The 27,389-nt window shown below is 41.4% G+C and overlaps 1 protein-coding gene across 1 annotated transcript; it reads left to right on the forward strand.

The window, feature by feature from the left end:
* scin (scinderin) lies at positions 1-26,774 on the forward strand. The gene is made up of 16 exons (XM_070984296.1): positions 1-264; positions 6,752-6,906; positions 8,452-8,613; positions 8,735-8,884; positions 9,569-9,661; positions 10,204-10,336; positions 10,464-10,552; positions 10,774-10,989; positions 12,073-12,194; positions 13,025-13,115; positions 13,506-13,676; positions 13,793-13,970; positions 15,470-15,591; positions 15,992-16,069; positions 16,149-16,209; positions 26,487-26,774. Exons 1-16 carry the CDS (start codon positions 72-74, stop codon positions 26,648-26,650), a joined length of 2,178 nt encoding a protein of 725 aa, XP_070840397.1. The 5' UTR covers positions 1-71; the 3' UTR covers positions 26,651-26,774.
* Positions 26,775-27,389: the final 615 nt, after the last annotated feature.

Genomic DNA, 27,389 nt, shown 5'->3' on the forward strand with positions numbered 1-27,389 from the left:
CAGAGCAGCGGTGTGTTCCACCATCCCCTCATCTCCTCACTCATCTTCCGAAGCTAACAGCAACAGCAGACATGGTGCTCCACCACAAAGAGTTCACCAATGCAGGCAAGACATCAGGCCTGCAGATTTGGAGGATCGAGAATCTGGAGCTGGTCCCTGTGCCAGAGAGCTTATATGGGAACTTTTACACTGGAGATGCTTATGTGACTCTCTACACTGTCAAACAGAGAGACAGCTTCTTCTACCACCTGCACTACTGGCTGGGTAAGTGAGTCCCCCCCGTCCCCCCCCCCCCCCCACTGACAGGGACTGCGTAAATAAGAAGAGCTTCTCTTCATGCTGTCATGCATGCAGTCAAAATGCAGTGTTTTGTTTGTTACTAGGTCAAAGATGACTCCTTGCAAAATGAATGGTTAATGTAGTAAATATCTTAATATTTTTGCACAAAATAAGTATTTGAATCCTACACAAGCATCATTTAAAGTTTGTAATGTTTGCCACATTTGTAACACTATCCATTGCTTCGCTGAGTCGGATGAATGTTTCCATTCAAGTTATGTGACTCACTGATTGCTGCGAGCGTTACACATCTAAGTTTTCAGACATCACTGATGCCTCATCCAGCATCTAACCTTTCATCTGATATTTTGAGTGACACATGGATAGAGAAATACATATATTTCAACAAACTTGCTGGTCACCCTGCAGTTAAACTCAACCAGAGTGATGTCTGTATTTGAAACTGCGTCTCCGACTTTTTCTACATAAAAAGCTGCTTGTCCTAGATTCTTTTTAATATCGCAATGTCAAATTTGACTTTTATGTGAAAATGCAAGAAATGCTGATCTGACAAGTGGAAACATGCCAACACCAATATATTGATCTTTTTGTGAGTCAATATAAGAAAGTAAAAATAGAACCATGTCGAGGGAAAGAAGATCAAATGGGCTGGTGTGGTGTCAGATCCAGGTAGCTTCTGCTGTCCTCTTCTGGGTTTGTTTCCAGTTTGGTAAATTGGCACCATTAAAAGTATGCAAAATTAGCTGTAGTCGTTCGTGTTTGCTATGAACCACATGACAAACCACTATGACTAGTTTAGTTTCATACTGCAGAAAACTTGATGTTTCTCCACTGTTTTCTGTGATTTCTAAATGAACTTTTGGATGTTTATTCATGTGGGACATCTGAGATATCCTCAGGAAGTGCACGCCACAGTTGAGTATTGACTCTGTGAAGGAACGCAGTTTTAATTCTCCTCATGCAATATCATCGCCACGTTTCTCCCTCCTCGCCTCACCCTCAACACTTCTGTGCTCCCTTTGGGAGGATTTTGACTTTCTGCTTCTGTTTTGGCTTAGACTTACATAATGTTCATGTCTGTTACAGAACACATCCTGCAATTTCCTGATGGTTAAAATGCCGTCTGGAAAGATGAGTTAAACCCAAGTGGTGGAAAAACTTGAAGGGGGGATAGTGAAATACTACCACTAATAGTAATAATAGTAATAATAGTAATAATAGTCAGAATAATAATAATAATAATAAGAAGAAGAAGAAGAAAAAGACGAAGAAGAAGATGCAGGAGAAGTCACAGGGGGCTGCCTGTCCATTGTTAGTGAAGCTGTAATTTATTTGGACTCAATCACATACACCGTCCTGCTGCCCCAAATACTCACTAGAGCACCAAATGTGGATTAATCTGCTGCTGAAAATAGTCCCCAACAATGCTGGGCTTGTACTTTTTTTGTTTGTTTCTGAAATATATGATGCATTTCAAACCCTTGACACATAAAACCAAAGTAACATTACCAGTATAGGGAAGTGAGAAAACGTATTTTTCTTTGTGTGTCAGTATGTGTGTCTGACCTCTGCCTGCATTTTCTCAATTTGACAAAGCATGTTCCAAAATAAGAGTGAATCAGAGGTTGGCATTCACCAGCTGGTGAGCTCTGAAGGAGAGGATAGGAACAAAGAGCGATATAAAGTTGTCCTGTTTTCTGTTGGACATGTAGCTGCCTGCGGTTAGCTTAGCTAGTTTGCCAAAGTATCAGTTTTTCCTTTGCAACAAATCTAAGGCAACATCCCTACAATAGAAGCATGCAGTGTATGTATTGGAAACAACTTTAATTAATTAATTAATTAATTTTTTTGTTTTGGAATTTTGAAAAAAACAGTGTAGTAGGTTGATCGTTTGCTAGTGGTAGTTTTGTGAATTTGTGCATTGAGGTTTGGAAGTGTAGATTTGTGTTGCTGCAGGGGTACACTGGACTGTGTGTGTTATGGCAAATGTAATCATGGGCAGGGTGTGTGTGTGTTGGCACTGAGCTGGGGAAGATGAGCCAAAATTAGATGATGTTGTGTTTACAAACAGTGACCACTAATTCCTGTATAGTTTACCTTTAAAGTACAGGCTGATGAGTGAGTTGTCATCCCTTATTGACAGTCTTTAGATAGTCCTGAACCTGAACATCAATGTGGTAAGTGACACCAGAAATGCTGACATGAGGGCTGTTCTCACTCTCTCTTTGCTGTCAGTGTTGGACAGACTGGAGAGCTAATTTACGTCTAGTGAAGAGGAAGTACTGATTAATTTTGAATGACTTGTGTGCATGCTATAATTTGTATGTGCCCCAGAGCAGAATACAAGAGAAAATGGTATTATGAGACCTATTCTGTTCAGGAAACGAGATCTGATTACACAGCATGTAAGATAAAATACCAGACAGGCTCATGGGGAAAATAATGGAGAAATAATTATTACTGTTAAAATAAGCAATTTTTGCAGCACCTGTCAGCACAAACACTCTTATCTAGTCGAGGTGCACAGAGATATTAGAGATATAGAGTTATTTGTATCTGTTTAACCAACAAAATTATCTGTCTCTGTACTTGTATTTGGATAGAAGACTAGAAGTGGCCCTGGTTTATACCAGAAGTCATGTTAAATTGGGCAAATATTGCATTTTTAAATCTAATATTCATTGCTGTGCAGTTCCTTCAAAGCATCATATTCATTTAATACTGTACCTTTCTCTCTTTTTTTAACTAAACTAATTTTGTGTTTGAAAGTCAGATACTAATGCACCGCCTACTACATACTCAATCAGCATTTACTGTATACGGTCTACTAAAAGAATGATTAAGTACGCAACTTCCAGCAGACTGTTCACACTGAAGTGTATTACAGCAATATGTCTTCTCTGCATTACATGGCTGTAGCCATCACAGAAGCAGAAGGAGGCTGCAGAGCTGAGCAGTTAACTGCAAGTGAGAAGAGCCAGAAGGAAGCGCTGCTGACTCAAAGCACCACTTAATTTTGATACTACAATAGCAATAGCAAATTTATTTCTATTGCACATTTTGTACACAGGGGCAATTCAGTGTGCTTTACATGAATGAAAGAAAATTTCCCATTAAAAGAAAGAACAAAGTACATTAAACAATAATAATGCAAGATAATAAAAAATGAACATACATAATGCCATCACTTCTGATGTGCAAGCAACATAACAGGAGATGAGACCCAAATGTAGACTTCTGAGGAAGAGCTGGAGCATCCAGGGTGATTTTCAGCGGACACCAAAGCCCTGTGCATTTCAAGTCCACCCTGAGACAGAAGCTTGTCCGCCCTAAGGACAAAACACCCATGCATAAGAAGAGCAATGTATGCAGTCCAAGGCAGCAAGGAATGCACAGACTTGTATATTACAAAACGATCGCTTCACAAGAGCATGGCACAACACTGGAGAGCCAACATCTCAGGTCAAGACTCAGCAGTCCACATACCCCTTAAGGACAATGTACACTCATTTGAGGACAATAATGTACAGATTTTGGCCAGGGAAGGCATGGCCAAAGTTTGCGGTTTGAAAGAGGAGTGAAAGAAGTCATCCATATCGAACTGCAAGGACCATCACTGAACAGAGGAGGCGGTCTACAACACCACTTATCCACCATTTAGAATAAAGTCCTGAGATCCCTCCCTAGGCATCTTAACAGCCTTAACAGCCATTCACACCATGTGACCCTAATGACTCACATGATGGCTGGATGACCTCAAGGTTTGAATGATCCTGTAAAAGGATAAATGCCTGGGACTCCCCACCTGTCAGTTAGAGCTGAAGAAGCCTCTTTGAATAAGAGGCAAAGATCTTCTAGAACCTCAATTAAGTCCACTTGCCTTTGTAAAGCACTTGGAAAGATGCTACTAACGAGCAACACCAAATGCACACATTGCACCCGCAACACTGTAAAATTTTGTGGTTAATAGCATGCTTCCTTCCTGCAGCACTGAAACGTTCCATTTCCTGTGAGAGTAGAAAGTCAATATGACTAAGATGTTTGCTTATTCTTGTCCTCTGTCTGAGAGCCCATCATCATTAATCATTAACTAGTCTACTGAACATGCCAATGGACATCTCACATAGCTGCTCCCTTCCTGTCACAAATACTTTTCATGCAGTTTGTGTAAATGTAGAGTGACTGAGAGACAGCTGAGCTGTCTGCTGACACTGCTGTCACCAGTCAACAGTCATTATAGTGAACTCATCAATCATCATCAGTCTAGTATTTTGTAGGCTACAGTGTAATGTGAAGTGTTACTCAAATGTGCATTTGTGAGCTCAATTTGAGTGATGAATTTTATCATTTTTATTTGCATTGTAACCATTATTTTCCTTTTAATTAACTTTTCATGTGCTCCTGAATTTCAAAGCACTTTCAGTCAGTATGAGCTGTATGAATTAATCAATGATCATCCTTCTGACAATTAATAATGATGATTGAGATATTACCACAAAAATGTGAGGAGTTCAACTGACATGTCTGATATTGCCTTTATCTATTTGTTATTGTTCTTGTTGCATCCCCTTTCTGCAACTACAGGGAAACCGTGACTTGACAACCAGAAGAGTCAAAGTAGAAATGAAGATGATTATTCTTTATTGTTTCACTTCACGTATACACAAGAATGCAGATGTAAGAAATGAAACTATAAAACAGTCTATTTATATGTAAAGGGCTTTTATTCCAACATGTGCCTTTGTCATTGAAAGTCTACAGTATGTCATTGTCAATCAAGTAAATATTGACAGTGACTCGCAGTAATCAGATTTTCATTAAAACTGTTAACAGTGTCAGACAGAAATGAGCCCCACATCAGCACTTTTTCATAATAATAATAAAAATAATAATAATAATAATGAATTGGGCGGCACGGTGGTGCAAGCAGGTAGTGCTTGTGTTTATTTTATTTTTGACATTATATTGTCTCACAATAATTTAGCTTCTTCAGGCTATGACCAATGTTCCGTATCTTCCAGTGTACTGAGCAGATATCCAGATAATGGATATCCGCACAGGGCTGTACGGTGGAGCAGCAGGTAGTGCGCGTGCCTCACAGCGAGAAAGTTGCAGGTTCGATTCCTGGGTCGGGCCTTTCTGTGTGAAGTTTGCATGTTCTTCCCGTGCATGTGTGGGTTCTCTCTGGGCACTCCGGCTTCCTCCCACAGACCAAAAACATGCTCATTAGGTTAATTGGTGACTCTAAATTGTCCGTAGGTGTGAGTGTGAGTGTGAATGGTTGTTTGTCATGTGTGTTGCCCTGCAATCGGCTGGCGACCGGTCCAGGGTGTACCCCGCTTCTCGCCCATTGAAGCTGGGATAGGCTCCAGCCCCCCCGCAACCCCGAAAGGGATAGGCTGTATAGAAAATGGATGGATGGATAATAATAAAACATGCTTAGTGTTTTCACTGATAAACAGACAGATTCCACAGGCTTGTTAAGCTGAGCCTCAGCTCATTCAGTTTTGCGAATAAATTCTGACTCATATCTCAAGTCACAAGGGCATTTGGATGAAACTACAACATGCAGTTTTTCCATGTTGTCCTCATGTCTGAGGTTAAGCAATCTTGTGTTCAGCTGTGGAAACCAACTTATTTGCGGTTAACTTAATGTTTTTGTCAGAATTTAGTTGCACTGCCTTATTTTAGACACAACTGTGAGTAATATTTCTTTCCTTTCACCCTTACTACATTTCACTCCTTATCCTGGGCTTCATTATGCCTATGGACTCTCGAAAAACTCAGAGGTAGAATCCTAGTTAAACTGTGCGACCAAGAAATCAGTTTCCTCAGATCAATTTTTAGATATAGCTGTTTCTGTTGATCCTTAAAAGATTTGTTTAATCCATCCATCCATTTTCTATGGCGCTTATCCTTTTGGGGGTCGCGGGGGGGCCGGAGCCTATCTCGGCTGTCAACGGGCGAGAGGCAAGGTACACCCTGGACCGGTCACCAGCCGATCGCAGGGCACATACACACACCATTCACACTCACACTCACACCTAGGGGCAATTTAGAGTCACCAATCAACCTAATGAGCATGTTTTTGGTCTGTGGGAGGAAGCCGGAGTACCTGGAGAGAACCCAAGGGAAGAACATGCAAGCTTCACACAGAAAGGCCCAACCTGGGAATCGAACCTGCGATCTTCTTGCTGTGAGGCACACGCACTACCTGCTGCTCCACCATGCAGCCCGATTTGTTTAATCGTCACACAAAATTTAAGAAATCAGGTACCTGCACAAACTCAAAATTAATGAACTTACTTAAGCACATGGACATGCAGTGAATGGACACTGTGAATTCATGAACATGCCTGCCAGAAAAGCACTGGATGCAACAAGAATGAATACATCCATAATTGTCCAGTGTACTTTGAGCTTTATTTGAGCCTGTGTTTGTTCTTTAAAGGAAAGCAGTGCAGCCAGGATGAGAGCACTGCTGCTGCCATCTTTACTGTGCAGCTGGATGACCACCTGGGTGGAAAGCCGGTCCAGTACAGAGAACTGCAGGGGGTTGAGTCAACAGCCTTCACCAGCTACTTCAAGGGAGGGATCACTTACAAAGTATGGATCAAATTCATTACTGGTCTGAAAATGGAATCAACTGGCCTAAGTGCTCATCTTCCAGGAAGTGTGAACGTGTTCAGCACATTTTATGGCATCAGCTTGTTAATCTATCAGAGATAGTGTGTAAGCTGACATTTTGGCCTCATTTTGGATGGGGAGCGATAATTCAAATTCCAAAATAAAAGCTCTGGGGAGCATAAATGTACTCAGTTTATTTCATGGCAATATCCATCCATTATCTATACCGCCTATCCCTTTCGGGGTTGCGGGGGGCTGGAGCCTATCCCAGCTACAATGGGCGAGAGGCGGGGTACACCCTGAACCGGTCGCCAGCTGATTGCAGGGCCACATGCAAGGACAAACAAACATTCACACTCACACTCACGGACAATTTTAGAGTCATCAATTAACCTAATGAGCATGTTTTTGGTCTGTGGGAGGAAGCCGGAGTACCCGGAGAGAACCCACGCATGCACGGGAAGAACAACTCACAGTTGTGTCTAAAATAAGGCAGTGCAACTAAATTCTGACAAAAACATTAAGTTAACCGCAAATAAGTTGGTTTCCACAGCTGAACACAAGATTGCTTAACCTCAGACATGAGGACAACATGGAAAAACTGCATGTTGTAGTTTCATCCAAATGCCCTTGTGACTTGAGATATGAGTCAGAATTTATTCGCAAAACTGAATGAGCTGAGGCTCAGCTTAACAAGCCTGTGGAATCTGTCTGTTTATCAGTGAAAACACTAAGCATGTTTTATTATTATTCATCCATCCATTTTCTATACAGCCTATCCCTTTCGGGGTTGCGGGGGGGCTGGAGCCTATCCAAGCTTCAATGGGCGAGAGGCGGGGTACACCCTGAACCGGTCGCCAGCCGATTGCAGGGCAACACACATGACAAACAACCATTCACACTCACACTCACACCTAGGGGCAATTTAGAGTCACCAATCAACCTAATGAGCATGTTTTTGGTCTGTGGGAGGAAGCCGGAGTGCCCAGAGAGAGCCCACGCATGCACGGGAAGAACATGCAAACTTCACACAGAAAGGCCCCGCCTGACCCGGGGAACGAACCGGCAACCTTCTTGCTGTGAGGCACGCGCACTACCTGCTGCTCCACCGTGCAGCTCATGGCAATATGTCCATTACATTTTCATATTTCTTATGTATAGGTGGAAAGTTTTGTCTGATGGTTGTGTCAGATCTAACCCAGTCATTGCAGCTCTATCATGGCACTGCAGTTTTAACTGATTCCATGGTTACTGAAGGACTGATCGGTACTACACTGGATGAGAAAGCTATTTTTTTATTACATTTGTTACAAGTATGCAGTACATGTGGAAAACATTGACAGTAGGAATGTTTGAATGTTTGAGTTTGAATCATGACTTAGTGACAGCTATTTTTTTCCATAAATCCTGTTGCAACATTCTACATGGCAACAGGGAGCAGTGACTCATGGGACCGAAGAAGTTGTTGGAGGCTAAAGTAAACAGAGGAATGGAAGAAGGCTGACACTGTTCTCTGCCCCTCAGACAGGAGGTGTGGCCTCAGGTTTCCACCATGTGGTCACCAATGACCTTTCAGCACAGAGACTCCTCCACATCAAGGGCCGGCGGGTTGTCAGGGCTACCCAGGTCCCTCTCAGCTGGTCCAGTTTCAACAGTGGAGACTGTTTCATCGTCGACCTTGGAGATGTAAGCACACAGCATTTTCTTGTCATATGTTTGCAGAGGGAGGATTAATCAAACTGGGATATCGACAAGTTTAACTGTTGACAGTAATGCTATGTCTGCCTGTGCATTCACCAATCTTTAGACGATCTATCAGTGGTGTGGATCCAAGTGTAACAAGTTTGAGCGACTGAAGGCAGCACAAGTGGCCAGAGGCATCCGTGACAATGAGAGAAACGCGCGTGCTGTACTGGTGGTTGTAGAAGAGGGAAGTGAACCGTCTGATTTAACTGATGTGAGTCTTAACTTGTTCTGTCAAGTCATTTTACATATGCAGCTCTTTATCACTGATGTGTCACATGATAGGTCTGGCTCAGATTTTTCTCTTCTGTATTTTGAGTCTGAGTAATGATAAAATAAACAGCTGCTGAGGTTACTATAATCGTTAGGAACCATCCTCTGGGGAGCATGAATACAAATATCCATACTGTTGCTGACCATACATAGACATAAGGACATAATGCACTAAAACTTGTTTGTAGTGTGGTCACAGACATGTTTGTCTCTGGAAAGGTTACTGGTGACTGTGACCCTGATTTTCTACTGGACGTTTCCAGAGACAAACATGTCTATGAACGCAGTTCAGCGGGCAGAGTGATGAGCATCCACAAGCATCTTCGAGTGTGTGCAGCCAAAAAGAGGAGATTGCTAGTGGTTTTAATCCCAGCACCTCCTACAACACCATAATTTACAGCAATCAAGGTAGTTGTTTTTAAGATATTTTCCTGAGCGAGTCATTGACTATTTTCCATTGCCACAAGTTTTCCTTGTGTGGCTTTTGGTATACTTCAATATGCTCCAATTTCGTGCTAATGGAAATGGGAGCTGTTGTGTTTTTCTGTGTAATTGTGGTTTAACTTGTTAGCATGAATTTACTGGAAGCATTAATGGCTTGCAATATTGTTTTTCACACTAATAGGTCCTTGGAGTCAAGCCAGAGTTATCAGAGGGACATGATGATGATGATACAGAGGCCGATGTGTCCAACAGGAAAATGGCTAAACTATACATGGTAGGCCTACAGTGTCTGGACACACACAATACCAGTGATTTCCATTAACTGTCTGACTAGAATTGAAACTGAAACAGAGAAACACACAATGAACATTAACATAACATAAGACATTTTTGGGAGGACTGGCCAGTTGGTTGATTTACCTGGAAGTGATGAAAAGATAAATATTATTCTTGTCAGGGAAGATTTATTGATTCATCCCATCACATCAGATGAGACAGAAAATCTTATGTCATGCAATTTATGTTATTGTTGATGATTTGGCACACACCTCAAAAGGTGCATCATTTCATTCAAAAGTTTTATTGAAGAGGGGAAAAGCTGTCCATGCTTACTAGCTTGTTAACTTGTGAGATCCATCAGATACTGAACAAAAGGTTAACACAGCTGTGGAGCAGTTAATACTCTGGATGGTGAAATACAGCTGATAAGCAAAGGGCACCAAACTAAGTGATTGTACCAGTGTTTCTTGCATGATGCCTATTGTATCAATTCTCTTTGTCAGCTACCAGCTGATTTGCGTGTTTGTCTGTTACCAGGTATCTGATGCATCAGGATCTATGAAAGTGACTGTTGTGAAGGAGGAAAACCCATTCCTCCAGAGTGACCTGCTGTCTGATGAGTGCTTCATCCTAGATCATGGCAGAAACAAGATGATATTTGTATGGAAAGGTAATTAGACAGTGGCACAGTAGAGAGTTTCAGCCTCTGCTTTGAATGGTTTATTGTCTTTGAGACTGCAGCAGGCTGTGTGGGTTTTTCATATCGACATCAATCTCATCTCATTTCTCTCCAACAGGGCATGATGCCAACCCCAGTGAAAGAAAGGAGGCCATGAGAACTGCTGAGGGATTCATCAAACAGATGGGCTACCCAGCAAACACACAGGTTTACTTTCATTTTTACTTTTTGGCTAAATTATTTACATTTTTAAAAAGGTCTATGTTTCATTTTTTGGGGGAATAAAACAAACATAGGCCAAATAACTGTTATCAAATATGTTTCAGTATTATTTCATTTTATTCTTTCATAGAGCAAAAATATGTAACTGTTATGTAAAAACTGAAGTGGTGCCAGTGGTAATAGTGTTGCTACTGATCGTTCCGCAGATCCAGGTGTTGCCAGAAGGAGGAGAGACTCCCATGTTTAAGCAGTTCTTCCAAGACTGGAAGGACAAAGACCAGAGTGTAGGTTTGGGGAAAGTGTTTGTCACTGAGAGGATTGCAAGGATCCAGCAGGTGGAGTTTGACGCCTCCAAACTCCATGAGTCCCGCCACATGGCAGCCCAGTACAACATGGTGGATGATGGTAGCGGAGATACACAGGTATACATGTTGTCTACACGTAAAACCACGGTAATGCTGTGTTGATGACACAGTTACAATTAATGATGTAGAGGTGAATAAATAGCAGCAATGACTTCCAGTCACAAATGGCTCAAGGCTCTTTGGGGCAAGAAGCATGTATTTCCCACCCCTTTCATTGGAAAGGTGTCACTTTCAAGGTGTGTTTATAGTTCTCCATTAAGAGATTATTGCCTAGTTACAAAGGTCACACACTTAGATGCCGTAGCACGCAGCTTCTCAAAAATGTAAGCGCACGTCCTCAAGCAATTGCAGGGATACCACATAGAGAGAACTGTGACAGCTTTGGCTGCTTATGCTTTCGTCTGTGAGTTTCCACTTGCATTAGAGATTGTTGAGGCAGTGTGAAACTGAGGGTACTTAGGTGTAACTTAAATTCTATGCATTGATCATTGTAGCTTTATATCATTAAGTAAATCAAAATATATAAACACAGTTACTGTCGGGAATACAATCAAAGCCTATGGCCTCATCATATACAACACATCCATCCAGCATTTTGGTGGTGATATCAGAGGAAGAAATATGACACTCAGCTATAAATCAAAACCGTACCCTTTGATAATGTTGCCAACAGGTAAGTGTTTGCTTGCACATTAGCCGTAAAAACCCAAAAAGAAAGCAAATGTGTACAAAATTACACAGTTCATTCCTGGAAAGGAAATTACATACCTGTACAAAAAAAATATTTTGTAAAGTATAAAGAACAAACATATAATTAGCTTCTTCGGAGGTCCCTGGTAACCATGTAGAGAGGAGAATGGGCAGTGTGCCCTAAGCTAAAACCATCCATTATTAATCATAGAATCACCTTACTTGTATGCTTTGACGTTATGTCATAGACATGTGGGTCTTACTAAAAAGGGACATCATTGACTATAACTCTGAAAACTGTGACTAATAGTACCTGATGATTGGCATTTAATTAACAAGGCAAGAAAGTGTAGCCCAGTTGTGCATCTTCGAGCAATAAAATGTTGGCAAACTTCTCTCTTTGACATTATTCTTACATGTGCTCCTTAAAGTAGTGCTGCTATCTTTCAGATCTGGAGGGTGGACAGCAGTGGCCGAGTTCCTGTCGACCCAAAGGGCTATGGTCAGTTCTACGGTGGGGACTGTTACATCATCCTCTACACGTATGGGAAGAGGCAGATTATCTACACCTGGTATGATGCTGTTCATTCACTGAGCTGATTTTGCATAGGCAAAGAGCTGTGACTTCCTCTGTGACAATGCTTCCTCTAATGCTCTGCACAAAGTTTCCTGATTTGAAGTATGTCCATTATAGGTGTGGCTTTTTTTTCATATTGTTCCAGCAATTGCCATCTCTCATGTTTAAATTAATCATTTAATATATTGTTTTTTTCCCAATTCTAATATCGGACATTGAAGCTCTACAAATCAATACTATGACATGTTTTCTTAAAACAGTATTAACTGACATTTTGGGTCACTTGGGAGCAACAGAAGCAGTTGTCTCAACATTGTCATATTATTACCTTAGAATATTTGTATAATGCACCTTATATATAATAATGTATAATAAATGTATGGATAATGTGTTAGCAAGCAGTTGCCTGTTTACACAACCATTTGCATTCATTTGGAGTTCAAGTTTGTGTCCACCTGATGAAGGTTCAATATTCTCACTCTCTTTAGCTCTGGTTAGGTCTCCACCAACTCCTGAGGGAAATGACTGGCTCTTTAGCTGCAAAATTCTCCATATGTTCACCATCTAGTCATTTGTCTAGTCTAGTCACTGACTGTGTCTGACAGCTGTTTGGTGCTGGGCAGGTCGTGAACTTTGGACTGATAGAGGCTAAAAAGTTTGCAACGCTGACAGGCACTGCAGAGATTGTGACACTTCTTAATAACTCACCACAAGAGCAACACCTTTCACATTACACGTACTTACTTGATCCATTGTTAATATAAAGATATGGATTCATTCATCTTTAAAGTTTACCATAGTGTCATGTCTTCTTGTGGCCTATAGGCAAGGAGCAAGCTGCTCACTGGATGAGCTAACAGCGTCAGCCTTCCTGACTGTAGAACTGGATCGTTCACTGGGAGGGAATGCAGTTCAGGTAGAGTGTGCCGTGTATGAAGTGAAGATGAACAGCACATACTATGGATGCCTGGCATTGCTCATAAACCTCTCTCTGCCTCGTGAAGCAAAATAAAATTGTGGTGAACAGGTGAACTGCTAACATCTGAGAATGTGGTAGGATCACAAAAAAAGTTTGACAGGTAAAGAAAGATGAACAGTTAGACACTCAGAGTATGCCTATAAATGTAACAGTCTATGTAAGATTTGATTTGTCTAAAAATTATATTAGAGAAGGAAATCTTCCCTGTTGAATCCTGAATATTTCAAAACACCATCAAATGGATGTTCGTGCAAGTCTCTCCTACTAATCTGTATAAGATGTTTTCTTTGAAATGGCCTACATAGCAAATTTTGTGTGTGTCATCAGGTCAGAGTGTGCCAGGGTAAGGAACCTCTCCATCTTCTGAGTCTCTTCAAATCCAAACCCCTCATTGTATATAAAAGTGGTACGTCCTGCCTTGGAGGTCAGGCCTCTCCACCTCCAACCCGACTCTTTCAAGTTCGACGGAACCTGGGCACCATCACCAGAATAGCTGAGGTGAGGATGTTCCTGCTGTATGTACTGTATTTACTACAGGCATTTAATTGTGACCATGTCTGTTTTGTCTGTTTTTATTTGAAGATGTTAAATATCATGTTGTGTGCATGTTTCAGGTTGATGCCAGTGCAGCCAGTCTGAACTCAAATGATGCCTTCCTGCTGAAGATGGCAGATAGGCAGGCCTATCTATGGATGGGTAAAGGAGCTAGTGAAGAGGAGGAAAAAGGAGCTGAGTACATGAGTAAAGAGTTGAACTGCAGCAGCAAACACATCATGGAAGGAAATGAACCAGGTCATCTTCTACATTTGACTTACATGCATAAAATTATATGTCTGTCTAATTATCTGTCATCCTATATTATCCCCCTGGAGAGGGTGGAGTGTAGATGATGTCAGCAGTAAAACCCAATGGTGAAATTAAAAGCAAACGTGACAACATGAGTGACAGCTGTGAAGTAATGAAACATAGTCAGTAAAACTGGTCTCAAAATAAACCTGGAAGTTCAGCCAGCATTAGTTATGCATCACTTGTAGCACAGTACAGGAGGCGTAGCATGGTGTAATAACTAACCACAGAATGTGTGCATTTTATACTACTACTTTATACTATAACACCAATTCCAAAAAAGATGGGACGCTGCATAAATAAAACACTTTTGACAATTGAAAACAGTACAAAGACGAGATAAACAGTATGTATTCTATTTTAATATACATTTTATACAGTGTCCTAACTTTATATGTATATGTAAATGTATATATGTGTTTGACTTTGAGACTCAGAGACTTAGACGTCTTTTTTATTGATCTCAATTTGGGAAATTATTTTGTTGCAGTAGCAATTAAACATACAGCAAACACAGGATGTATACACAATTATTTAGAAAAAGTAACAAAAAATATAACAGGAATAAAAATAAAAATATAACTAAGTAAAATTAAATACAGTTATATAATGTGTATTATATTATATATTATATAATATATAATAAAAATACAATATAACTAAGTATATAAACAGTATTTACAGCAAAAACATTATTTACAATTTTTATTTATTTCTATTTTATATTTACAACATTATTTATTTCGATATAGCCAATGAAATTTTGCACAAAGCAGTAACATCAGTGTTCTGTCAAAGGCAGAGCAGCCACACTGAGCCACACAGCAGTCAGCTACACAACTCAAGAGCCACAGACTCTGAACAACAACTCACATCAGCTCTCTTGCTAAAATCACCTTATCTAACTCACACATGTGAACGCTTGTCTTGTCCTGAGCCACATTAACCAACCATTACCATGGAGAAGTGCACGTCTGACCACGACATGTCGGCTACAGTGCAAGTTTGTTTGCTCTCTGGTTCCCTCTGGTGTAACACTGCCAGCACTCTGCCAGCAGCAGTCAATCAAACATAAATAGAACATAGAAGATAGAAATTACGAGATAAAACTCTAATCAAACTTTTGATTAGACTTAATATTTTTACTTCTGTCATTTCCAACATTTCATCTTTTTTTCTGCTGGAAATGGGCTTCCACAGAAAAATGATAAAGTGTTAAACAATCTTAAGCTAGTCAAGGTGGAAAAAAAGGTTTCAAGGCAGTCAAAGTCAAGTCAGCTCATACAGCCTCTCTTCTGCAAACTCTAAGTCTGATTCTAATATAGTTTACCTATAGTGTACAGCTCTGCTTGCACTGAACATGTCTCCATGCTGTGTTCCTGCTGCAAAGGTCTACCTCAGTTTGTGTATTCTTCTCAAATCTCAGTGAGTCTTTTGTGTTGCAGCTGACTTCTGGGCAACACTAGGGGGGAAGACAAAGTACCAGACTTCAGAGAGACTAGAGAGTCAGACCATGACGCACCCTCTCCGTCTGTTTGGATGTTCCAACAAGACCGGCAGGTTCACAGTAAGTATTTCATGCACTTTCATTTAGCATTCCACTATTGTGATTGGATTAGGCCAGCTATAATTGGGGGATCTGTGGTGGGTGTTTTCAGCTGATTTGTTACTTTGATAAACTGTATTAAAAACTTAACTTGTGAGTCAGTTCTTTTATTATCACTCCCTCACCTAAACTAGGCATCTTTGAAGCTCCAATTCTGCTATGTACTACTTTATTTGATTACCTGCTTTAAATCCCAGATAGTGCACATTATCATTTGCAACACATTTCTTCACAACACATCAGTTACCTTTATATTCCTCATGTGAGGAATGGGGTCCCAGTCCAATCTGTGAGAAACACTGCAGTGTGTTGAATGGGATGTGGTGGAGCAGTAATCTAACTAGTGTTATCATTTGTGCAGATTGAGGAGGTTCCTGGAGAATTCACACAGGATGACCTGGCTGAAGATGATGTGATGCTGCTGGATGTGTGGGATCAGGTAAACAGCTGGACCAGATGTTAGATCGTCTCTGGACAAGCTGAGCAGCCACTCTGATACAGGCACTCTTCTGTTGCAGGTGTTTGTCTGGATTGGAAAGGATGCCAACGAGGTGGAGAGAACTGAATCTGTCAGATCTGGTGAGCTGTTGGATTTTAAAAATATAATTGCTTCTTGACAAGTGGGGATTAGGATGCTGCTTATACATACAGCTGACTATAAATTGTACTGTGTTCACAAACACCTTCTCCAGTATAGATATACTAGATTTAATCAGAGAAGAAGACAAGAAAAAAGTGGCCAACATTAAATAAAAGGTTTGTGGATGCAACAAGGATACATACATGTATCACTTTTCTGATCACTACAACAAACAACACCTAGTTGTATTAAGTAAATTCAGTGCAACCCAAAAACACATATTATACACTGCCCAAAAAATTAAAGGAACACTAAAGCTAACATGGTAAATGAATTGTTCAAGTTGAAAATCTTTCCTGATATGCATTATATAATTTGTTGAGAACAAAATGATGTAACGATGGTCAGTGGAAACCAAAATTATCAACACACTGAGGCAGGATTCAAATCACACCGAAAATCAAAGTGAAAAATTTAAATCACAGGCTGATCGAACTTGCATGAATTTATCACAGAAACTCATAATGTGACTCAGTAGAGTGTATGGCCCCCACGTGCCTGTACACACTCCCAACAATGTCTGGGCATGCTCCTGATGAGTCTACCAATGGTGTCCTGGGGGATCTCCTTCCAGATCTGGATCAGGGAATTGGTGAGCTCCTGGACAGTCTGTGGTGGTAATTGGTGCCGTTGGATGCGTTGATACATAACCATAGGTGTAGCAACTAAAAATAATCACGAGGCACAATAAGAAAATCTCGGATATCCCAAGTTCAGTAGACACAACCTTAACCCACCAGCCACCCACAGTTCCTTGAAACCCATGTCTGGGTATTCATATTCCCAGGGGGAATATTGGTGAAAGAGTGTGTGTGTGTGGGAAAATGTGTGTGGGTTGTGGCAATGGGCAAAGCGAGTAGATGATTCAATTCAATTCAATTCAATTCAATTCAATTCAATTCAATTCAATTCAATTCAATTCAATTCAATTCAATATTCCTTTATTCATCCCTCAAGGGGAAATTCCAAATTTCACAGCAGCATCAATAAGTGAATAGAATATTCAAAAAGACAACAAGTGCATGCAATTAACACAGTATATACAAAGGGGTGTAATAGAAAGAGAAAGAGAAACAACATCATCCTAAGAAAATGTACCAAAAATATTGCACAGGTTATTGCCCAGGTGCACAGATTGTCTCACATGTTCATGTTCAGTTCAGTTATTGCACAGATTGTTTCACAAGTTCATGTTCAGTAGATGATGAGTGTGGGCTACAGAAAGCCCCCTACTGGTCCGACAGGAGACGTGCGACTCTTCGGCGATGTGCCAGTTCATAGGCTCTATGCCTGCTCCTTTTAGCTCACCATCAGTCTGGAACCTGGCCTGAAGAACAGGACCACGGCTCATATAAATTACTATGTACGTTGAGAAGTAGAAAATTTAGTGTGCACATACTTTACCCACAGCACTGGTTGCACTATGGTTAACTTCCTAATATTCATATTCATATTCATTCATTCATTCATTCATTCATTCATTCATTCCTATTCATATCGTAACAGTAGAAAAATAAATACTACTACATTTAATCACGAGTCATAAATACATGTACAATATCATTTAGCAAACAGCAGGTTTACAACCCCTATTACATCAATAATAACAATATATTTCCAATAGTATTCATTCAGTATTCAAGGACACTTAGCTTTACATATGTCATTTATAAGTTACAAATCTTAGAGAAACCAGGCACGTTGTCTGTCAAACAACCAGGCTAACCGTGTCATTAAAAATGAATGGCGTCAGCTAAGCTAACGCTAGCATATGCAAACAATTAACTCACAGGTTAACACACACTCGTTCGTCGCGGCTTGGTCGTGGGTTTGGTCGCGGCAGAAATGTATGCAAAACATGTGACCCAAATGTAATACATCTCTGCAGAGATGAAGACATCAGATCTGCACGAAGCGATAGGAGCCTCCTTCCTCCCAGTGATATATGGAACAATCATATTCCCATCATGTTATCCCCTTTCGGGGTTGTGGGGAGTGCTGGAGCCTATCCCAGCCGTCAACGGGCGAGAGGCGGGGTACACCCTGGACTGGTCACCAGCCGATCGCAGGGCACAAACAAACAACCATTCAAGTTCAAGCTCAAGTTCAAGTTGACTTTATTTGTACCCGTAGGTAGATTTGTTCTGCAGTAAAAACAGAGGTGGCATCTCCCACACACCTGCACATTTAGCCAGGACATATACAGACAATTCAAGATCAATATTATCACCAAGGCAAGAGACAATAAAAACAAGGTGAAATTTATAATAAATAGAACTAAATAAATAAAAGATAGACCTCAATACAGTGCATTAAAACTTATTCAAGAGAGAGACAGCAGCAGGGACAAAGCTGTTCCTGTAGCGAGTGGTCCAAGTTCTGGAGACTATTAATCTGCGCCCAGGTGGCAACAGCTGGAGCTCACTCGCTAAAGGATGGGAGGCATCACTAGAAATGGAGCTGGCAAGCCGCTGCAACTGTCTGGTATACAGTGACTCCAGGCACAGCTGAGGTTCCCCAATCAGCCGACCAGACCATTTAATTATTTGATTTAGTGATCTCCTTTCTCTTAAAGTTAGGTTTCCGAACCATGATGCAAGTGAAAAAGTTAAGACGGATTCAATAAAAGCATGATAAAAAAGTGTCATCATGGTCCTATCAATGTGGAAATGAGACACCTTCCTCAGACAGAACAGCCGCTGGTGTCCCTTCTTGCTCAGAGCCTTGCAGTTCTCTTTGAAATTTAAAGTGCAGTCAATGATTGTCCCAAGGTATTTATATGAATGCACCTGTTCCACAACCTGTCCCTTTATCCGAACAGGTTCAGGTGTTTTGGTGTTTTTTCTAAAGTCAATGGCCATGTCTTTAGTCTGTATTCACACACACACTCACACCTAGGGACAATTTTAGAGTCACCAATTAACCTAATGAGCATGTTTTTGGTCTGTGGGAGGAAGCCAGAGTACCTGGAGAGAACTTAGTGGAACCTGACTGGAGAATTAGCAACTTCAGCTACCCTGTCATCAACATGGTCGTGGGTGAACTGTTGGACCATGTCACGTTCTTTCTGACAGTGGGCATCAGATGGCTGGTGATGGGGTCTTCGGGAGAGTGCATCAGCGTCTCTGCTTTGGCTGTCGGCTCAGAATTGAAGTTTGAAATCATAGGTGTAAAGTGCAGCAAGCCATCTGTGGCTGGCAGCATCGAGCTTGGCCAGGTCCAGATGTATGTTAATGGATTGTTATCGGTTACAATGACAAAACTTGTTCCATATAGATAGTCATGGAATTTTTCCATTACGCTCCACTTCAAAGCCAAAAAAAATATCTGGACTCACTGGCGGATAACCCACGACTGGCGTATGCTATGACACATAGTTGTCCTTCCTGTTCCTGATAAAGCGCTGCTCCGATACCTGTAGTGCTTGCATCTGTGTGCAGGATGTATGGCTGTTTTGAATTTGCAAATTCAAGCACCGGGGCTGTCGTCAGTCTGCCAATAAGTGTTTCAAAGGCAAGTTGGCATTGCGAGGTCCATCTCTCTGTTTGGCATCATGACTCGGAGTTGATGTCCCCTTGCAGCCTTGGCGATGGGCTGGAGTGCACCCCCTCGTCAGGTCGTTCAAGGGCTTTGCTATTTGGGCGTATCCGTGGAGAAACCTACGATAGTACCCCACAAATCCTAAGAAGGACCTGAGTTCTTTCAGTGTCTGGGGAACTGGCCAGGATTTTAAAGCACTTATTTTCTCGGGATCCGTCTCCACACCCTGCTCTGAGACGATATGGCCAAGATAGCGCACAGATGCTTGAAAGAACTTGCACTTCTCGGGTGACAACTTGAGGCCATAGTCTTTGAGCCGATGAAGTACTCGCAAACAATTGACTTTCATGTTCTTTAAGGGTATCAGAGAAGATGATTAGGTTGTCCAGAGAAAATCTCTTAGAGATGCAAGTCGCCCATGCACCTCTCCATTCTTCTTTTGGATGACTATGATAGGTGAAGAGAAGTCCGTGAACTCCATGACAGACAATGACTCCCACCCCCTCCAACACACACACACTCACTACACTGAGGAACTCCATCAGTGACAGGATGCTACATCCAAAGTGTGTGAAGGAGCGGTCATTCCTTCCTGCAGCCATCAGACTGTACAACAGAAACTGCTCCAAGTAATCAGTACAATAATATGTTTACAATCTGTGCAATAACCTGTGCAATAATGCAATAATCTGCAATAATCAGTGCATAACAATTTGTAAATACTATCTACAATTTCTTAGGATGACGTTATTCTTTTATCCCACTCTTGTATATATACTTGTTTTGAATTTGCATTGCACTTGTTCTAATACTTTATACACTTTATTGATGCTGCTGTATATTGGAATTTCCCCTCGTGGGACTAATAAAGGAATATTGAAATTGAAATTGAAATTGAAATTGAAATTGAAATTGAAATTGAAGGGTGACTCGGATTCTCTTATCACTCCTGCCTCCAACAGATCCCGCAGATGGTCTCGGACTGCCTCAATGTCACGAGGGTGAATGGGTCGAGCTCGATGTTTAAATGCAGTCTCGTCATGGAGGCGGATGTGATGCTTCACACGTTCTTTACGTCCAAAGTCAAGATCGTGGTGCGAGAATACTTCTGGGATCTGTTTGAGTTTAGCGATGACTCGTTCCTTCCAATCTGGAGGAATTGGAAAATTTCCAAAATCAAACTCCAGGTTGGTTTCTTCCCCGCTCTGCTGCGTAATGTTAGTGGAGACACTGTGAGTCATAATTTGGGGTGACACAGAGAGTTCAGCAATGATGCTCAATGGTGGAAGAGTGATGTTCTGGTCAGATTGATTTGTGATCATGATAGGGATCCTGTGAGGTGCGTGGCTGGGCGGGGTAACAAGACAGTTTCTTACATACAAACCTCCAGGCAGTGGAGTAGATGGTTGTTCAATCAGAGCACACTTGTCGGCTGGTGGTGGATTTACACGAACAGAACCCTTGATGACCATGGTGCAGCCTGCCGGAACTTCAATTGGCGATTTACTAGCCAACCTCACTGTGCCGTCATTGGCCCCCTAGGTCTGCTGATGCCGCAGCTGGAGCAAATGGAGGACAGCTCTGTAGCCATGCCGGGATGGTTTGTAGCTGGCACACTCACTTTCCAGATGTTGCTCGTAAAGTGGGTCCAGTGTGTTCATCCCAATCAGGACTTGAGACTGGGATCCTGGCCTGACAACTGGGACTACCAGTGCCAGGGTGCACACGTCCACATCATCCCAGATGAACTCTTTTGGGAATGTAATAGTCATTTCAATGTAGCCCAAATATGGGACTTCTTGCCTAGCAGCACCCTCCACTTGTAGCAAGTTGCACAGTGACTTGACAGGTTGAAGTGAGAAGTGTTGATTGTAGAATGAGATGGGTATTGTCGTTACTTGTGATCCAGTGTCCAGCAAGCATGAAAATTCCTGACCGGCTATGCTTACTTGGCCAGTGCATTTGGACCCAATTAAACCTCGGGGCAGGTGAATAGTCTTGGTGGAAGTGGAATGTGACTGGTCCATACACGTCACTGGCGTCTGCTTGGTTGTTGGTCCTCCGCAGTTCCCGTTCGCCCCTCAACAGGAACTCTATCTAGTTTAAAGACGAGGCACTGGGGTTTGATCTTAGCCACTTTCTCTGTTTCTCTGTGAACTGTTTCCTCTTCATAGCAACAAGTGAGGGATTTGGATCATTGTCGCAGTTGGGTTTTATATGTCCGTCTTCTCCACAATTGTAACAATAACCTGGCTTTGGTCCGGATGATGGAGTCTTGTGAGAAAAGCGAGGAGTAGCTTTGCTGGGTTTCATGCTTTCACTAAGCCTGCTGACGTGAGTTGGTTGGGATGAATTGGGCTGCTTCCGATTGGACTCAGCATTAAGAGATGCAAGCTGCTTTTGAATGTCTGCAAGCTGCTGGGTGAGCTGCTGAGTGATGGTAGTCAGTGCGTCAACTTTTGCCTCTTCTGGAGCGGCAGAGGCATATTGGGAATGCGCCCTGGCTCTTGCTTTCAAACCGAGATGCTGCTTCATATGCTGCACCTTAGCAGCTTCTCTATCTTCCTCTGTCCGGAGTAACAGCAACAACTCAGTGAAAGATGGGGGATGGGACTTACGCTGCTTGAGCTGGAACTCTGATATGAGCGTGCTGTCCCAGCAGCCATGACAAAATTGGTTTAGCAGATGTCGGTCCAGTTCAGTGGCTGGGACTCCTCCCCTCTTCACAGCCAAACTTTAAAAATCCTTGAACAAAATTTAACCTTCCTCTGATTATAATCCCCTCAGCTATCAAGGCAGAAAGGAAATGTCGACACAACCATGGAAAACACTCAAATAATAAATGTTAAAAAAAAAGTGTAAAAACCTGAGAACTTTTTTTCTGCAGGTTTAGTGCAGAAAGTTCACAAGCTGATTCACCCTCTGGTGAATAAAATGTTTTCAAATATGTGCAGTGTTTTGTAAACATAGCAGAAACTGAGGTAGACTTGACATCTGTAACATACAAACAAACAAACATGATAGACAGTACAGTAAGATTGACTGAACTATAAAACCAGCCTAGACATATGAACAACTTTAGTCACTCTTCTTACTCTAAACATACATGAACTATTCAATTATATTTTTATTGCAAGTGTGTTTAAGAAAAAAAAAAGTACGTGTAAGAGATGTTTATAACCTGGCTTCTCCACAGTGCTCACCGGAAGCATGTCTTTAGCTATATGATATGCCGCCGCCTCCGTTACGTCTTCGCGCCTTTTAGATGATTTGTCATCAGGCACTGAAGCAGATACCTCTGCATGGTGGTCAGCTGCTTGTGCAGTGGTGCTGCGGTTGACGGACGTTGGCAAATACGGCTGCGCTCTAAAGAGTGAGCGCGGCTAAGGTGGTTAAATAAGTTTGTGGTATTACCAGTCTTGGTGGGGACGAAAGTCTTGCATAAGTTACAGACCACATTGGCCTGACTATGGTCCGACTTATAAAATCCAAAAAACTTCAAGTTTCTTCCGACGAAGAAAAAAAAAATTATCGAATGCTTTATCGAACACATTTTATATTGATATTGATGATGTGTCTATCGTGAGACATATTGCTATTGTTTTATCAGCCCAGCCCTAAGCTCAACTAAAGCGTTGCCCAAATCAAATTCAACGACAATTGTGTCCTGGAAAACCCCGGGCTCGGATATAACCTTAACTTTTGATGGTTTGCCATGCTGATTCAAAAATGCAACCACTTCATCATTGGTGTCATCATGTGTTACGTGTTTGATCAAAACAGCGTTTGGAATTTTTATGCCTTGTTTCTCAAAAATGTCCATATTTGCAATGAATGTCAAATTTACTATTGATAATTGCTCAGCTCTGTCCGTACTCTCTCCTGGCTAGCTCGCCACAAATTTATGTAGCAACTATGGTAGTCATATAATAATGCTAAGACTCATAAGTACCAAATAATGCATATATAAAGTCTAACACAATAATGAATTGTAATCAGAAGTCTAGGTTTCGCTCAAGGAGAGAGTGGACAAGAGACTGAGGTTGCTTTTGAATGGTACAATATATTATAGAAAAAAAAAGTGTGTGGGTTGTGGCAATGGGCAAAACGAATAGATGATGAGTGTGGGCTACAGAAAGCCCCCTACCGGTCCGGCAGGTGCGACTCTTCGGCGATGTGCCAGTTCATAGGCTCTATGCCTGCTCCTTTTAGCTCACCATCAGTCTGGAACCTGGCCTGAAGAACAGGACCACGGCTCATATAAATTACTATGTACATTGAGAAGTAGAAAATCTAGTGTGCACATACTTTACCCACAGCATTGGTTTCACTATGGTTAGCTTCCTAATATTCATATTCATTCATTGATATTCATTCCTATTCATATCGTAACAGTAGAAAAATAAATACTACTATATTTAATCACGTGTCATAAATAGATGTACAATATCATTTAGCAAACAGCAGGTTTACAACCCCTATTACACCAATAACAATAATATATTTCCATAGTATTCATTCAGTATTCAAGGACACTTAGCTTTACATATGTCATTTATAAGTTACAAATCTTAGAGAAACCAGGCACGTTGTCTGTCAAACAACCAGGCTAACCGTGTCATTAAAAATGAATGGCGTCGGCTGAGCTAATGCTATGCAAACAATTAACTCACCAGTTCGTCGCGGCTTGGTCGCGGGTTTGGTCATGACAGAAGGCTCCTAAAAGTTAACATATACCCAGCATTTAATACCAACTATTGTTCAAGTGGAAAAGGTGCCGAAAAATAAGTTTAAACCGACCTGTAGCTCATCTCACATGCAGCCTCCCCACTGCTCCTACTTGGGCTGAGCTACAGCGGCATATTAATTGCACACGATTGGCCGCACGACCCACGTGACCGTGTGACATCGCCAAGAAGATTGCCAACGATTGGCCCGTTTGCTCAGGTGACCATCCTGCAAGATAGACCGAAGTCCCGCGAGATGGACAGCGATACCGTGATAACAACAAGATTTGTCACCTGGGTTACCTGCTACTGTTACCTGCTCAATTAGATCTAGGTCAGGGGAATGTGAAGGCCAGTCAATGGCATCAATGCCTTCGTCATCTAGGAACTGCCTACGCACTCTGGCCACATGAGGCCAGGCATTGTCCTACATGAGGAGGATTGCCAGGGCTCACTGCACCAGCATAAGCTCTGACAATCGCTCTAAGGATTTCGTCCTGGTACCTAACAGCAGTCAGGTTACCATTGGCTATGTCATAGAGGTCTGTGCAACCCCTCAAGGCCCATCACTGACCCACCGCTAAACCGGTCATGCTGGCTAATGATCTTCACACTCTTTGACACCTGTCACGTGCTCAGCGTGAACCTGAACCTCGCACCAAGAAGCAGATACCGGTCCTGCTGCTGGGTTGATGCCCCTCTGGCCAGCTCTCCTTGTGCGGTAGTGTTGTTCAGTAGTGACAAGGACACTAACAGAACTAAAACTAGAGAAGAACCAGTCAGGAAGGATTAGGAGAGAGCAATTGTCTGTGACCACCACATGCATAACCATTCCCTTTTTGGGGGTTGTATTGCTTTTGCCTCTCCATTGCACCTGTTGTCACTTTCATTTGCACCAAAGCAGGTGTAATCGAGTCACAATCACTTGTGCTTCCTAAATGGACAGATTGATATCCCTGAAGTTTAACTGCAACCTTTTTATAGATATATAAAGAAAAAAGAAATACACAAAACAAAAAAGTTTTTACTCTGATCAGTCATTCAATAAAAGAAATGTGACAAAGCCCAGTGGAAACAAATTCATCATGATGTATGCAAAACATGTGACTCAAATGTAATACATCTCTGCAGAGATGAAGACATCAGATCTGCACGAAACGATAGGAGCCTTCTTCCTCCCAGTGATATATGGAACAATCATATTCCCATCATGTTATCCTCATCTTTTTCTATTGTTAGAGATTTGACTGGTGCTCTTTACATCCCATCATTGTATCCTCTTCTTCTGCAGTGATTTAGTGGAACCTGACTGGAGAATTAGCATCAACTGTTTATCTTCATGTGCCCAACCCCTGCTATTCATATAACTATAGTGGAAAGAAACACACATTGAATAGCAACCTCAGCCACAATCTTTCCTCAACCACAACCAAGTGTTTTAGAAGCTCAAACTTAACCACACAGGTACACATCACCTTCTTCTGTCTCGTATAGAAATGACACACAAAAAAAATTTCTCATGAACATAATCGAACTGCAGTTGTGTTTCCTCTAAAACATATTTGCTAAAGAAAATAAGGATTATATAAATGTATTTTGTAAGAGACAGGGAGACACTGAAAACCACTGAGCCACCAAGCTTCCTGCTCTCATGGGTTTATTATACTGTATTACAGTCACATGGATTTATAATCCCTGGTCTGTAGGAATGTACATGTGTAAGGTGAGAGTCTGAGCCCACAAAATGTTTAGATAACCACTGTTAGGTCTTTAACTCTTCTCACATCTTTCATTTTTATTTTTAGTTGAACATTACATCAGCACACATTTAAAAACAGTTACCTCTTCCTGCCAGATGAGGTCACTACAAACATGTGAAACTGATTTAAAGGAAGCACCACCTCAGTGTAGCTTTGAGTGTTTTAATTGACTCTCTGCCTCCTCTGCAGCCAAACAGTACATAGAGACTGACCCGAGTGGCCGGGACAAGCAGACTCCTGTCGTGGTGGTGAAACAAGGCCATGAACCTCCCACCTTCACGGGCTGGTTCCTAGCTTGGGACCCATCCCACTGGGACTCTCTCACCTGGAGCATGAAGTCCATGCATCTTTAGATTCAGATCATATAGACATTTTGATTGAGGCCAAACTTCATTATTCTCTTTAAAGAATCGATGTGATCAAGGAAATAAGTTCAATATGCTTGATAAATAGTTTCCTATGGCATTTTTATTGGAGATTGTGATTGTACTTTTCTTTTACCACTCAGTGGTGCTCAACCCAAATGTACAACTCTTATATTGACATACTTATCTTGAGATACTGCTTCTGATGTGTGTGTTTTTGACAGTGGTTCCCAAACTGTTGAAATTTGGTATCTGCATAAGGACATGACAGAAAAGGAAACAGCTCGACAGGTGAAGAACATTAAATTTAACATTAATTATTCAACTCCGAAATATCACACACATACTTGATTGCATTAAATTGAACTGAATTGAAAAGTTTGGCAACTACTGGTCTTTAATTTGTTTTAAGAAACATTGTCGCTCCTCTGTCTTTTAAACTTATTTTGTTTGTGTTTTGTATCCAAAAATAAATAAAGATTGATACTGATCATAACATCATTCATTTTGAAGGAAAAGAAATGATCATATTTCCCGAGATGTTGAGCTATTTCTTTCCATCAGTTATTTCTGCAGAATTATGTCCCGTGTAAGACAAAGTACAACTAAAGCCTATTAGACAGTGTAAGTTCTTTTTGGGCAACACATCCCTTGAATCCACAATTTAACATTTGAAAGCACTTAATAAATGGCTTATAGCACACTATAATCTTTCAGGTGATTATTA

Source organism: Chaetodon trifascialis, chromosome 17 (genome assembly GCF_039877785.1).
Source record: "Chaetodon trifascialis isolate fChaTrf1 chromosome 17, fChaTrf1.hap1, whole genome shotgun sequence".
NCBI lineage: Eukaryota > Metazoa > Chordata > Actinopteri > Chaetodontiformes > Chaetodontidae > Chaetodon > Chaetodon trifascialis.

Excerpts from the sequence above, each read along its gene's own strand:
- scin (XM_070984296.1), top strand. The coding sequence starts at position 72 with ATGGTGCTCCACCACAAAGAGTTCACCAATGCAGGCAAGACATCAGGC. Across the intron at positions 8,885-9,568 it reads AACCGTCTGATTTAACTGAT|GTCCTTGGAGTCAAGCCAGA; the intron begins GTGAGTCTTAAC and ends TCACACTAATAG. Across the intron at positions 16,070-16,148 it reads TGCTGGATGTGTGGGATCAG|GTGTTTGTCTGGATTGGAAA; the intron begins GTAAACAGCTGG and ends CTTCTGTTGCAG.